At 43.4% G+C, this 14,766-nt stretch overlaps 1 protein-coding gene across 3 annotated transcripts in view; it reads right to left on the bottom strand.

Moving 5' to 3' along the window:
- Positions 1-14,766, bottom strand: part of LARS2 (leucyl-tRNA synthetase 2, mitochondrial) — a 95,086-nt gene that overhangs the window by 78,771 nt on the left and 1,549 nt on the right. For 2 of the 3 annotated variants that reach the window (XM_053262219.1, XM_053262220.1), the window contains exons 2-3: positions 8,486-8,744; positions 7,735-7,863 (exon numbers count right to left, since the gene is read on the bottom strand). In XM_053262219.1, coding sequence (XP_053118194.1) covers positions 7,735-7,863; positions 8,486-8,719 — 363 coding nt within the window. In that variant the 5' untranslated portion in view covers positions 8,720-8,744. Of the gene's footprint in view, positions 1-2,053; positions 2,209-7,734; positions 7,864-8,485; positions 8,745-14,766 lie in introns of those variants that run through there. The other variant, XM_053262221.1, reaches the window with a different exon arrangement.

Below are 14,766 nucleotides of genomic sequence, written 5' to 3'. Positions count from 1 at the left end.
ACTGTCTATACGTGTGTAGGCAAAAAGAGAAAATGCCAAATGGATGTTGGGTTTCATATAAGGCCTCCATGGAAAAACGCCACCTCAAAATACTGACCTTATAGCCTTAATTGGGAACACCTTGGTGGCCAACCAAAAATCTATAGTTGCCCAAGGGGCACAGCTCCTTCCACAAGAAGTAGGGGCCCTGACCTTGAGCTGTACCTCCAAAATGCAGCATAGGCTTAGGGACAATTCCCTGCTTCTCTGACTGCCCCAGTGACATGGAAGTTGCTTTCATGGGTAGCTATTTGTGTTTAGGCATCTTTCACATGAATTTGTGGACATCAGGGCTGTGTAGCCACTGGTCATGTGATATCAACATGCACTACCCTAGTTCCCCTAGTTCTTCCACCCACTCATTGCCTCCAGATATTCAGACAGTCAGTCTAGTTCCTGTCACTCTTTAAGAAGTACCTCAAGGCACATCTATTTTCACATGAATATGCTGACAAATCTATTTTGTTCAATTAATTGAGCTAACTGCATTTCATTTATCATTTGTCTGTCTTTCCTCCACTCCCTGTTCCTTATGTTTCTTTAGACAGTGGGCAGGATTTTGCTTTTCATATGCTGTGTTTTTATGTTGTACATAAAATCACAGTTTTCTTTTAGGTTCTTAAGAAATAATAAATACTAGCTGAACCCACACAGAGCATCTGTGCGCTAGGACCTTGTTGCTCTCCTTGCCTCCTGCCACAGTCCCTGCTTTATTGCTCAGTGTCAGACACCCACTCTGAGCTCGCTCACTTGCCCCCTCCCCAAGGCTCACTCACCCCTCCCCACTGCTCGCTTGCTCACTCCCTGTTCACTCACTCACTCACTCACCCCTCCCCTCCACTCACTTGCCCCCATCCCGCTGCTCTCTCACTCGCCCCCTCCGCACTGCTCTCTCACTCGCCGCTCTCTCGCTCGCATCCACTCACTGCCACTTGCTTGCTCACTCCCTGCTTGCTCGCTCACTCACCCCTTCCCCACGACTTGCTCTCTCACTCCCTGATCACTCTCACTCACCCCCTCCCCACCGCTCACTTGCCCCCTCCATGCCGCTCACTCACTCACTCGCCCGCCCCTCCCCTTCGCTCAGCCATTCTCCCCACTTACTTGCTTGCCCCCTCCCCGCTTTCTCACTCACTTGCCCCCCCTCACCACTCACTCTTTCACTCGCCCCTTACTGTCTCCTCTTCCCTATCTGCTTATTGAACCCCCACTGCCCAATCACCACGGTGCTTCTGTTCAGTTATCTCTGATTGGTAAAGCACTGTGTGGGCGGGGCTTGCCACTACAGCCTTAGTGTATTATATGGAGAGAGATTGCTACTAGCAGCTCAGCAATGAAACCCTTATGGCTGCCCAGCATGAGAACAAAGAAGATACTCCTCCCTACACAAGACTGAGGGGAGGAGAAGAATTGATCCTAACACCAAAAATCCTAGTCTAAATTTGTGGACCCATGTATATATTTATCATATTTAAATGCAAATTAAATTCCTGTGAACTGTGTGTGTTTGTTTGTTTTAACTCATTAGTTAGTTTTTGGAACAGATGTCTTTAGTTGTGACCATACAGCAGGGCTGCTCAACTTTGGCCCTCCAGCTGTTTTTGGACTACAACTCCCATAATCCCCAGTCCCGGTGGCCAAGAGCCAGGGATTATGGGAGTTGCAGGCCAACGACTATAGGAGGGCTGAGGTTAAGCAGCTCTACCATACAAAAACATGTATTGTACAAAATACATTATAAACGATACATTTTGAATGCACAAAACATAGGGGGGAAAGGGATCGGGGTGGTGGTGGTGGGATCTGGGATATTACAGGCCAGTTAGCTTAACATTTGTGCCGTGCAAATTGATGGAATGCATTCTCAAAGATAAAATTGTTACGCATATAGAACAGGCCCTGCTGAATGAGAACCAGCATGGCTTCTGCAAAGGTAAATCTTACATTACATTACAATACAATGTATTGTATTGTATTGTATTGTATTAGTATTGGTACATCTTGCCTCGCCAACCTTTTGGAGTTCTTTGGCGTGTGGATAAAGTTGATCCAGTTGACATAGTATACTGGGGTTTTTTAAAAAGCTTTCAACGAAGTTCCTCCTCAAATATTCCTGAGAAAGCTTAGCAGTCATGGGATAAAGGGATAGATTCATGTGTAGATTGGTAACTGGTTAAAAGACAGGAAACAGAGGGTAGGTATAAATGGACAGTTCTCTAAATGGAGCGAAGGAAGAAGTGGGGTCCCCCAGGGATCTGTATTGGGACCTTTTTCTTCAGGTGCTATCTCCTACAAGAGGTTAGCTATCATTAAAGCTATTCTGACTTTGGATGCTGCTGCTCGAAAAGGTTCTGAGGATGTGCATCCATTCACACAAATTTTTCAGCTGTTCTTCATCTTCCAACACTTCTTCTTCCTTTAATTTTTCCTACATGATTAACTGCAGTGAGGAGTATTTTTCCTCTCTAATAACATGGCCAAGATATTCACGTTTTCTTTTCTTAATGATGTTAATTAGCTCTTTCTCTTTTGCCATTCTTCTCAAAACTTCCTCGTTGATAATTTTATCTACCCATTATATTCTTAATATACATTGATATATCCAGAGCTCAAAAGATTCTAGTTTGTTCATATTCTCTTTTTAAAGTGTCCAAGCTTCCATTCCATAAAGCAAGATAAACAGATGTAACACCTCACCATGTAAGCTGAATAGATGTAACACCTCACCATGCAAATTTTCAGTTCTATACTGAAATCCCTATTACAGAGCAGATGTTTCATTTTTATAAAAGCCACTCTTGCCAGTGCTTGGGACCAGTGCTTTTCCATTTATTCATAAATGATCTATAAGTTGGGATAAGCATCAAGGTGGCCAAATTTGCAGATTACACCAAACTATTTAGTGTAGTGAAATCCACAACAGATTGTGAGGAGCCCCAAAAGGATCTCTCAAAACTGAGGGAGTGGGTAACAAAATGGCAAATGTGTTTCAGTGTCAGCAAGTGTAAAGGTATGCATATTTGGGGCAAAAAAAAAAAACCCAACTTCACTTATATGCTGATGGGGTCTGAGCTAATGATTGATCAGGAGAGAGATCTTGGGGTCATGGTGGACAGCTCATTTGAAAGTGTCGACACAATGTGTGGCAGCTGTGAGAAAGGTCAATTCCATTCTTCGAAGTATTAGAAAGGGGATTGAAAATAAAACTACTAATATCTTAATGTCCTTATACAAACCTATGTTGCGGCCTTATTTGGAGTACTGTGTATAGTTCTGGTCACCATACCTCAGAAAGGACATTAGAGAACTGGAAAAGGTGCAGCATAGGGCAACCAAGATGATCAGGGGCCTAGAGCATCTTCCTTAGGAGGTAAGGCTACAAAACCTGGAGCTTGTTAGTTTAGAAAAAAGACAACTGAGGGGCAACATTACAGAGATCTATAAAATCATGCAAAGTTTGGAGAGAGTGGATAGAGAGAAATTTTTCTTCCTCTTGCACAACACTAGAACGAGGGGTCATCCAATGAAAATGATTGCTAAGAAATTTAAGACCAACAAAAGGAAGTACTTTTTCACACAACACATAATCTACAGAATTAACTGCCACAAGATGTGGTGACAGCCACCTGGATTATTTTAAGAAGGGCTTATATAAATTCATGGCATATAATAATAATAATAATAATTATTATTATTATTATTATTATTATTATTATTATTATTATTATTATTCCCCCCAGTGAGGCACTACCTTGGCGTGGTTGTGGGGCTTGTGTGCTCTGAGGAAGGTGAGAGCTATGCCAGAGGTCCAACCTTACTGGACAGGTCTCACCAGAGGAGCCAGACAAAGAGTGCCTCTCCCATCAACAATATGGTGAGATGTAACTTTAACAAATCTATACCGGATCGGTCGTCGCCTGGGTCAACAAGGACCACGCCAGGTGCTATAGTCCCTGGACATCTGGTGGCAAGTGGGCAACAGGACTCAGGATCTTCAGTTGAGCAACCAGGGCTGAAGACAGCAAAGTTACCGGAAGAAACGTCGCATAACCGAAAAAAATATACGAAAAATGCCAACAAGGAAATAATGATCTGCTATTACAAGTCTAGTCCAACTAGAAGAGGTTATTTAAAAAGAATGTACCAAATTTGGAAAGAGAAGCATCCAGATACAGAAATAACAGAACAAAGGCTAGCAGACCAGAGAAGATACATAATAAGAAATAAAGTATTCACAGGAGTTGAGCTGGAAGAACTGCAAAGAGCAACACAGGCTCAAGATATGGAAGAAGAATTACCACCAATTGAAGAAGTTGCTCAGGCGCAGGTGGAGGAGGTGTTGGAAATCGAGGATGCCACTGTTACTGAACTGTTTCAAAATCAAAACCAGGCAACCACACCTTTGCCTTCACCTCAAAAACCCAAATGCCGTTTAACAGAAAAGCAACAAGAACTAAAACAAAAAATAACTGAGCACATGAACCAAACAACCACCAGGGTTCGACTTCCAGCTCTAAAAACAGTTGCCAAAAAACAACTTGCTCAGGCATTAAAAGATGTCAATGCTGCACTTGCAGAGATAACAACCAAGAATTTGCAAGAAACAAACCAACTAATGTACAGTGCAGCAACAATAACAACACAAGAGCTCGGATATAAGATCAGTGGACCTGTAAAAAAAGAAAGTAGTACATCACCTAAATGGAAGATTAGATTAGAAAATAAAATCTCCAGGCTTAGATCAGATGCTAGTAAATTGAAAGATATTAAAGACAAGAAGCTGAAGAATGAAAACACCAAACAGTATCTGATCCAAAACTACCACCTAGATTCAAGGAAAATTAGAGAAGTCCTGGAAATAATAAAGCAGCAAATAACAGGAGTATCAAAGAAGATTAGCAGGTATGAAGCCAGAATTACACAACACAGGCAGAATCTCCAATTCCAGTCGAATCAGAGACGTTTCTACCAAAGCATAGAAGGAGAAACTGCGAGAAACCTAGAAACACCAAATAAAGAAGAAACAGTGCAATTCTGGGGGAAATTATGGGACAATCCAATAGATTATAATAAAAAAGCAGGCTGGATGAAAGAGGTCAAAAAATGTAACCAACAAATGCAAGATCTAATAATAACACCAGAATTAATAAGTGAAAGAGCAAAGAAAATTAAAAATTGGACTGCTCCAGGCAACGATGAACTGCATGGCTTTTGGCTTAAACACCTAACAAGCCTTCATAAACAACTATCAAAACAGTTCAATCACATTTTGCAAGGAGGTGATATTGAACAATGGCTAACAACTGGGAAAACTCATCTCATCATGAAAGACCCAGCAAAAGGTGCAGTTCCAAGTAATTATAGACCGATCACCTGCCTGCCAACCATGTTCAAATTATTAACTGGAATAATAGCAGATGAAGTCATGCAACACTTATTAACTAACAAACAGCTTCCAGTTGAACAGAAAGGAAATTGCCCCAACACCAGAGGCACAAAAGACCAGCTGCTGATTGACAAAATGATTTTAGAAAATTGCAAGAGAAGAAAAACCAATATAAGTGTTGCATGGATTGACTACAAGAAAGCCTTCGATTCACTGCCTCACACATGGATACTAAAATGTTTAGAAATAACTGGTGTCAGCAAAAACATTCAGATATTTATAAAAAAAGCAATGAGCATGTGGAGTACACAGTTAACAATCAATGGCGAGACACTTGGACAGGTTAGCATTAGAAGAGGCATTTTCCAAGGGGACTCACTATCCCCTCTGTTGTTTGTAATCGCCATGACACCACTTTCACAAATACTAAACAAAACAGGCCTCGGATACCAAACATCTAAAACATCAAGTAAAATCAACCATCTGCTGTACATGGACGATCTGAAGTTGTATGGAAAGTCCCAGTCACAAATTGAATCACTGCTAAACACTGTCCGTATATTCAGTAGCAATATAGCAATGGAGTTTGGACTAGACAAGTGTGCTGCATTAATAATGAACAGAGGGAAAACAACAAAAACAGAAGGAATAGAACTGCCCAATGGAAGCAAGATCAAGAACCTGGAAGAGAAAGAACATTACAAATACTTGGGCATTCTCCAGGCTGATAACATCACACACACTGAAGTTAAAAGAAAAATGGGAAGTGAATACATCAGGAGAGTTAGAAAAATCCTAAAGTCCAAACTCAATGGCGGGAACACCATACAAGCCATAAACACCTGGGCTATACCTATTATCAGATACACTGCAGGAATAATAGACTGGACCCAGGCAGAGCTAGAGACGCTAGATCGTAAGACCAGGAAAATCATGACCATCAATCATGCTCTGCACCCCCGCAGTGATGTAGATAGGCTATACCTCCCTCGCAGCTCAGGTGGAAGAGGAATGCTGCAAGCCCATCAAAGAGTAGAGGAGGATAAAAGAGGCCTTGAAGAATATATCAAGGACAGTGAAGAAGATGCACTTCAAATGGTCAATAATGCAAAACTATTCAACACCAATGAAAGAAAGCAGGCCTACAAGAAAGAACAAGTCAAGAACCGAGCAGAAAAATGGAAAAATAAGCCCCTGCATGGTCAATATTTGCACAATACAAGTGGAAAATCAGACATCACCAAGACCTGGCAATGGCTTAAGAATGGTTGCTTGAAGAAAGAAACAGAGGGTTTAATACTGGCTGCGCAAGAACAGGCACTAAGAACAAATGCAATAAGAGCAAAAGTCGAAAAATCCACAACAAACAGCAAGTGCCACCTTTGTAAAGAAGCAGATGAAACTGTGGACCACCTAATCAGCTGTTGTAAAAAGATTGCACAGACTGACTACAAACAAAAGCATGACAGGGTAGCAGGGATGATACACTGGAACATCTGCAAAAAATACAAGCTACCTGTAGCCAAAAATTGGTGGGACCATAAAATTGAAAAAGTTGAAGAAAATGAAGATGTAAAAATATTATGGGACTTCCGACTACAAACAGACAAACATCTGCCACACAATACACCAGATATAACTGTAGTTGAGAAGAAAGAAAAACAAGTCAAAATAATCGACATAGCAATACCAGGGGATAGCAGAATAGAAGAAAAAGAAATAGAAAAAATCACCAAATACAAAGATCTACAAATGGAAATGGAAAGGCTGTGTCAGAAAAAGACCAAAATAATCCCAGTGGTAATTGGAGCCCTGGGTGCAGTTCCAAAAGACCTTGAAGAGCACCTCAACACCATAGGGGCCACAGAAATCACCATCAGCCAATTACAAAAAGCAGCTTTACTGGGAACAGCCTATATTCTGCGACAATATCTATAACAATTGACAATAAAATTCTGGCATCCCAGGTCCTTGGGAAGGACTCGATGTCTGGATAAAACAAACCAGTCAATAACACCTGTCTGACTGTGTAAACAAGAGATAATGTAAACTGTGTAAACAAGAAATTATTATTATTATTATTATTACACTTTATTTGTTAGCCACCTTATAACAAATTGTTCTCTGGAGGCCCACAACAGAGGATTAAAACATATAATTAAAACACATAACACATTCAATCATAACAGACAAAAAAGAAGAAGAAAATACAAAATACAATACGAAGCAGCTTAAAAACTCATTTTAAAATTAGTAAAAAATCAGATCCAATCTAAAAACCAGAATTTAATAGCCTAGTAATAAGATACCTGCATTCCTCTCATTTTCTGAAACCGTGCTATCGTGTCACTTATGGTGTAGACTCGAACATGCCCCATGTGAAGCTTTCCAGAAGGATATGGAAACATTGACAGGACATAAAACTTTGGTCTTGATTTCTAGACAAACAAAAGAAACTTTTGTAAGCTCTAACTTTTAAAAAGCTATTTAATGCATGCTATTTAAAAATTCACAGTTGGGTTGTTTTTTAGTTTGTTTTTTAACATTGTGTATCTTAAAAGGAAGGCTGCAAGTTTGATTAGATGATCATTCAATTAAAGGAATTGGTGATGGCAAAACTGAAAAACTACGGTCAACAGTTATGGTCCTATTTATTTCTTTTGAAGTCACTTTTGGTTCTGGCTTCATAGGGAATGACAAAATGAGATATGAACTGTTTTCCTAACTTAGGATGACTCAGTAGAAAAGTTTACAGAGTCTTGCTCTGGTATTCAGTGCTGTAATGAATATAGCAATATTTATATTTTGGAAACAGGGTGATAAGCTGCACTTTTCACTATGGGCAGGGTTCAAACAGTTTTGCACATTAACAACAGGCCAAGCCTGGATCACACAATTCACTGGAGTTGATGCAATTCCTGACAGCTGCAGGTCAGTTGTTTCAGACTGGAGATGAAATAGCATGGGCTGAGAACTGCAAGAAATGGGGGGTTGTTTCCATGAACAGCTAATATGAGAAACAAGAACAATATGTATTCTCAACATTGTCATCATGCTTACATCTATGTCTGCAATTTTGTTGAACTGGTCTTTTATTCTTGAATACCACCAGCTTTCAACTCTCTGCCTAGTCTCCAATCCATAGTTTCTTTCCCACTTCCCTGTTTCACTGTAAATAGATCTGACGTCTCTTGGAACTAGCCTCTTCTGCCATTTGATTCGGCTCAATGCTCCATTTAATGGTCTTTCCCAATATGAGGGACAAGTGAGAAAGGTATGAAAAGTTGACTGCATTCTGCAGCATATTACGGTGGCAGCCCTGTGAAAACACAACGTTATTTCATCGTCATTTATTTATTATTTATTTACTTAACACATTTTTATACCACCCAAAATGCAAGTTCTCTGGGCAGTTTACAAGACAATAAACAATAAATAGATTAAGATTAATAAATAAAAAGATTAAAACATTTCAAAAATTAAAATTTAAAATGTAAAACTATTAAAACACAATTAAAACAATAGCTAATTAAAAGCCAGGGTAAACAAATGAGTCTTGACTGCCTTTTAAAAAATTGTAAGAGACGGAGAGGCTCTTATTTCAGCAGGAAGTGTGTTCCAAAGCCTAAGGGCAGCAATGGAGAAGGCCCATCCCCGAGTAGCCACCAGACGTGCTGGTGGCAACTGCAGACGAACCTCTCCAGATGATCTCAATGGGCGGTGTGGTTCATATCAAAGAAGATGTTCTCTTAGATACCCAGGACCCACGCTGTTTAGGGCTTTATAGGCTACTAGTTATTTTAGGCCCGTTAAATTAACGGGCGCTAGGAGAGTTGTGCGCTCCGGGCCCCCCGCCGCCATTTCCCCTCCCCCCGCCGCCAGCCTCCATGCCGCGGCCGGTCTCCCCGGCCAGGCAAGGGCCCCCCGCCACCCTCCCCTTTCCGGCTTCCCCCGCCGCCTCCTCACCCCGTCCGGTGGCGGCGGCTCTGCTGCCGCCTCGCCCGGCTTCTTCCTCTTCCTCTTCCTCTGTGGTGGTTTTGGGTGGGGTGGTCCTCTTCCCCCCGCCCGGCTTCGGCAGCGCCGCCAGGCCTCGGCTCCACCGCCGCCTCGGCCAGCTTCCCCCGCCGCCTCTTCACCCCGCCCGGCTTCGGCGGCGCAGCCAGGCCAGAACCAAGGCTCCGCCGCTGTCTCGGCCGTGCCGCGTCCTCTGGCCAAGGCTCCGCCACCACCTCGGCCAGCTTCCCCCGCCGCCTCTTCCCCCCGCCCGGCTTCACGGCGGCCGCTGCTTCTCCTCCTCCAACATGGCCGCTGTGTCTCTGCAGCCGTATCTTTCTCGGACGCTCCGCGCATGCCCAGAACGGCCGAGAAAGACACGGGCGCAGAGACACGGGATCACACCCAAGGCTTTTATTATAGAGGGTAACCAAAACCTTGTACTTTGCCCAGAAACTCATCGGTAGCCAGTGTAGCTCTTTTATGATGAAGACTCCGCCATATAAATATAATACAATTCTTTTGTTAAAGAATATTGTTTTCCAGAAGGTTTCCAGAAGTGTTTCATGGTGCCTGTGAGGCAGCAAACTTGCTGAAACTAAGCAGGTCAGAGTCTGGCCAGTGTCTGGATGGGACTGCTAGGGAAACCCCATGTACCAGGGGCAGATTCCCCATAAGGTGTAGCAACTGCATCAAACCACAAGTGTGGGCCCTCAGATCCCCTCTGCAGATGTCACCCCACCTGTCTGCTGCCCCCAGCTCACCCCTACTACTGCTGCCCCATCTCTTGGCATTTCCCCCCATTGCCAGCCCCACCCCTTGCCTCACTGGCCCCAATGCCCCTCTCTTCTCCCTGACCAGGCTGGCATCACCTTCTCGGTCATGCTACTGCTGCTGCTTGTTCTTGCAGTGCCAAGGACAGAGCATGCATTCAGAGGCAGCATCTCCTTGTCACCACTGCTTTCCTTGCACCAGCAGCTCACTAATGCCCTCTGTCTTTCTTCCCTCTAGGCAACTTTTTTTGCTCCAATCATCATCATCATCATCATCATCATCATCATCATCATCATCATCATCATCATCAAAAATATTTATAACCAGCCCTTTCTGTGCACTACTGCTTGGGTGGCTTGCAATCTATGTTCTATTTATCTATTATCTATTAATAAAATAAGATGAAAATTATCTGTTTATCTCACACAAGTTTTTTAAACCACAATTAAAATAACAAGTTTTAAAACTAGAATTAAAAGTTATCAGTAAAAAGCTAAACACTAAGAAACCTACCAGATAAAAGCAGAGGATCAGATATTTAAAAGCCTCTCTAAAAAGATACATTTCCAGTTGTTTCTTAAAAACACTAAGGGAGGGAGTATCTTCTGGGAGGGTGTTCCAGAGTTGAGGGGCCACAACCGAAAAGGCCGTCTCTAGTCTCTGCCAGGTGGATCGCCATTCGTGGCAGGGCCATGAGTAAGGCCTGAGATGCTGAATGTGCTTGCAGGTTCCTATGGGTGAATGTAGTCTGACGGGTACCCCGGTACCAAGCTGTGTAGGGCTTTAAAGGTTAAGACCATGACCTTGAATCTAGCCCAGAAGTGGACTGGTAACTATTGAAGCTGCCACAGGATGAGGTGTAACCCTCATGAGGTGTAACCCTCATTAGGTATAAGATGAGATGCTGATGTCCTTGCAGGTTCCTATGGGTGAATGTAGTCTGACGGGTACCCCAGTTCCAAGCTGTGTAGGGCTTTAAAGGTTAAGACCATGACCTTGAATCTAGCCCAGAAGCGGACCGGTAACTATTGAAGCTGCCACAGGATAAGGTGTAACCCTCATGAGGTATAACCCTCATGAAGCAACTTGTGCCCACGAGCATCCAGGAAGCAGCATTCTGAACCAACTGAAGCTTCCAAACCATCTTCAAGGGCAGCCCCACATAGAGTGCATTGCAGTAGTCCAATCTGGATGTCACCAAAGTATGAGTGACTGAGGTCAGGTCTGCCTTCTCCAAGTAGGGTCACAGCTGATGTACCAGCCGCAGCTGGTAAAAAGCACTCCTGCACACTGCCGCCACCTGTGCCTTCAAGGACAGCATCGGGAGACATTTGTCTCCCAACATTTTGTCTGCTCCCAAATGGAAGATAAGTTTTTTCCTGGATGGAAGAGAGAACATGCACAAGCAAACTAGTGGTGCTAGTGCAGCAGCAACGAGGAGAGGTCGCTGCTGGATCAAGGATGGACAACACCAAGTGGCAGCTCACATCCTGGAAGGTGAGGCCAGTCTGATGAACAAGGAGAAGGCTGGTGAGGGAGGCAGGGTTGGAGCAGTGTCAGGAGCAGGGCTGATGAGGTGGGGTGGCATCAGTGTCAGAAGAGATGGCTTGCTGCCTTTCACCTCAAGCAGCGAAAGGCCTGTAGGTTATGCCACTTTGAGTTCCATCATGGAAGAAAGGCAGGATATAAATGTAACGAATACATAAAATCCGAGCAATTAGGTAGATAGGCAAACAGGCCGGGTACAACATAGCATATGTTTGGGACTGCCTCTGCCTCCATTTGCTGGGATTTTCTGGGGACCCTTGGCTGCATCCCCTCTATTCAGGATGAGGTTGATAAGGGCAAAATGTAGAGCATTCTCTAATTTGGCACTTACCCTCTGGAACTTTCTTACAGATAAAACCCACTTGAGCCCCTCTGTATTCAAAGGAAGTGAAAATTGGTCTTTATGTTTGCACACATCGTGTGAGCTGAATTTTTGTGCTCAGAAGTTAGAAACTGCATTGTTTTTTGCTGGTTGCTGTTTTATTATATAATATCCAATGTTTTTCATGTTTATTTTATTGCACATCACACTGTGCACAGAAGCCCTATTCAGACTTAATGCTGAACACACATACAAGTGTACAGTGTACAAAGGTACAGTTATTCACACACTACATTGAACACAGGTGCAGCAGTACATTTCCTATCCTTCGAGGGGCCTGTACCCAGTTTCACTTTTAAAATGAACACAGGTATAGTCATTCACATAAAAACATCATATACAAACATCTGTACACCTGTACAACAATATCTGAATAGGGCTACAGTTCTCTGTGAAAAGGCAGCTAAGAAGTTTTAAAATAAAATGGTATACTTGGAAATTATGAGTGTGTTCATATGCGGGCTTGACATTGAAGTCTCCCAGGCTTATGGTGGTGGGGGACTTCAATGTTCACATTGAGAACAATTTGTCCGGGGCGGCTCACAAGTTAATAGTAGCCGTGACAACTATGGGCCTATCCTAAGTGGCCTCTGGACCGACACATTGCAGGACACATGCTTGATCTGGTCTTTTACTCTGATCAGGGTCGTGTTTCGTGGGTGGGGACTCCTGTCATCTCCCCACTGTCATGGACAAACCACCATCTGGTTAAGGTTGGACTCACAATCATGTCCCACCTCTGCAGGGGTGACAGGCCTATTAGGATTGTCTGCCCAAGAAGGTTATATCTCATAGGATTCCAAGAAGCCTTGGAAGGACTTCGTGTTGACTCTGCCAGTGATTCTGTCGATGCTCTGGTGGAGAACTGGAATAGCAAACTCACCAGGGCAGTAGACATGATCATTCCAAAGCATCCTTTCTGACCCACTTCAAAATTGGCCCCTTGGTATACGGAAGAACTATGGGACCAGTATTAGTATTGCATCCACAAGCTAATGCCCAGCCAAGTTGTTTGGGGTTGTGAGAGGGCTAGCATGTGCCCCTCCTCCTTTTAAATAAGAATTTGGAACCATCAATTACCCATTGTGATGTTTTAAATAAGTTTCTTGTGGATAAAATCTCTTGTATTTGGGCCAACTTAGACCCCATGATTATTGAAGTAATGTGGAGGTGTCTAGCAACTCCTCTTATGTGGTTAGACTGTATCAATTTCAGTTTGTGATTCCTGATGATGTAGATAAGCTGCTTGGAATGGTGGGGCCTACCACCTGTTCTCCTGACTCTTGTCCAACGTGGCTTATATTATCTGGCAGGGGAGTTGTTGCAGAGGGCCTGGTAGTGGTAGATATTATAAATGCTTCTCTGAGGAAAAGTAGTATGCCTTCCTGACTTAAGGAGGAAATCATTAGCCATCATCTGAAGAAGCCTGCATTGGATCCCTTAGAGTTAAGCAACTACAGGCCTGTCTCCAACCTTCCATGGTTGGGCAGGGTAACTGAGAGGGTGGTGGACTCCCAGCTCAAGACAGCCAAGGAAGAAACTGAATATCTAGACCCATTTCAAACTGGTTTGGGGGAGGGCTATGGGGTGGAGACTGGTGACCTAATGGATGATCTCCAATGGGGAATTGACAGAAGGATTGCAACTCTGTTGGTACTTCTGGATCTCTCGGCAGCTTTCATTACTATCAACCATAGTATCCTTTTGGAGAGGCTGAGAGGGTTAGGAGTGGGAGGAAGTGGTTTGCAGTGGTTCCATTCCTAGCTCTCGGGCAGATTACAGAAGATGTTGCATGGGGGCTGTGATTCAAAACATGAACTTTTATATGGCATCCCTCAGGGCTCCATACTGTCTTTTAATATCTACATGAAACCACTGGGAGAGATCATCAGGAGATTTGGTGCAGGGTATTATCCATATGCTGATGACACCCAAATCTATTTCTCCATGCCAGCGTCATCAAGAGAAGTCATAACCTCCCTAAATGCCTTCCTGGAGGAAGAAATGCCTGCCTGGGATAACGAAACTGAATACAAATAAGACAGAGGTACTTTATTTATTTATTATGTATTTACTTAATCTTATTGTGTGGGATCAGAACTCGGGAGACTATTTTTATCTGCCAGTTCTGGATGGGATCACACTTCCCCAGAAGGAACAGGTACACAGTCTGGGAGTGCTTCTGGATCAAAACCTTTCCCTGGTATCTCAAGTTGAGGAGGAAGCCAGAGGCGCTTTCTATCAGCTTCAGCTGATACACCAGCTGCATCTGTTTCTTGAGATGAATGACCTCAGAACAGTAGTACATATGCTGGTAACATCCAGTCTTGACTACTGCAATGAGCTCTATATGGGGCTGCCTTTGTATGTAGTCAGAAACTGCAGTTGGTACAGAATGTGGCAGCCAGGTGGCATCTAGGAGAGACCATATTACTCCTGTATTGAAACAGCTACACTGGCTACCACTAAGTTTCCAGACAAAATACAAGGTGTTGGTTAAAACCTATAAAGCCCTAAACAGCCCAGGCCCAGGGTATTTAAGAGAATGTCTTCTTCACCATGAGCCCCATTACGATCATCTGGAGAGGTTCATCTGCAGTTGCCACCAGCTCATTTGGCGGCTGCACAGGGATGGGCCTTCTCT

The sequence above is a fragment of the Hemicordylus capensis genome, chromosome 6 (genome assembly GCF_027244095.1).
Source record: "Hemicordylus capensis ecotype Gifberg chromosome 6, rHemCap1.1.pri, whole genome shotgun sequence".
NCBI lineage: Eukaryota > Metazoa > Chordata > Lepidosauria > Squamata > Cordylidae > Hemicordylus > Hemicordylus capensis.
Note: the sequence above shows the minus strand (reverse complement) of the source record. Positions and strands in the feature narration are given on the sequence as shown.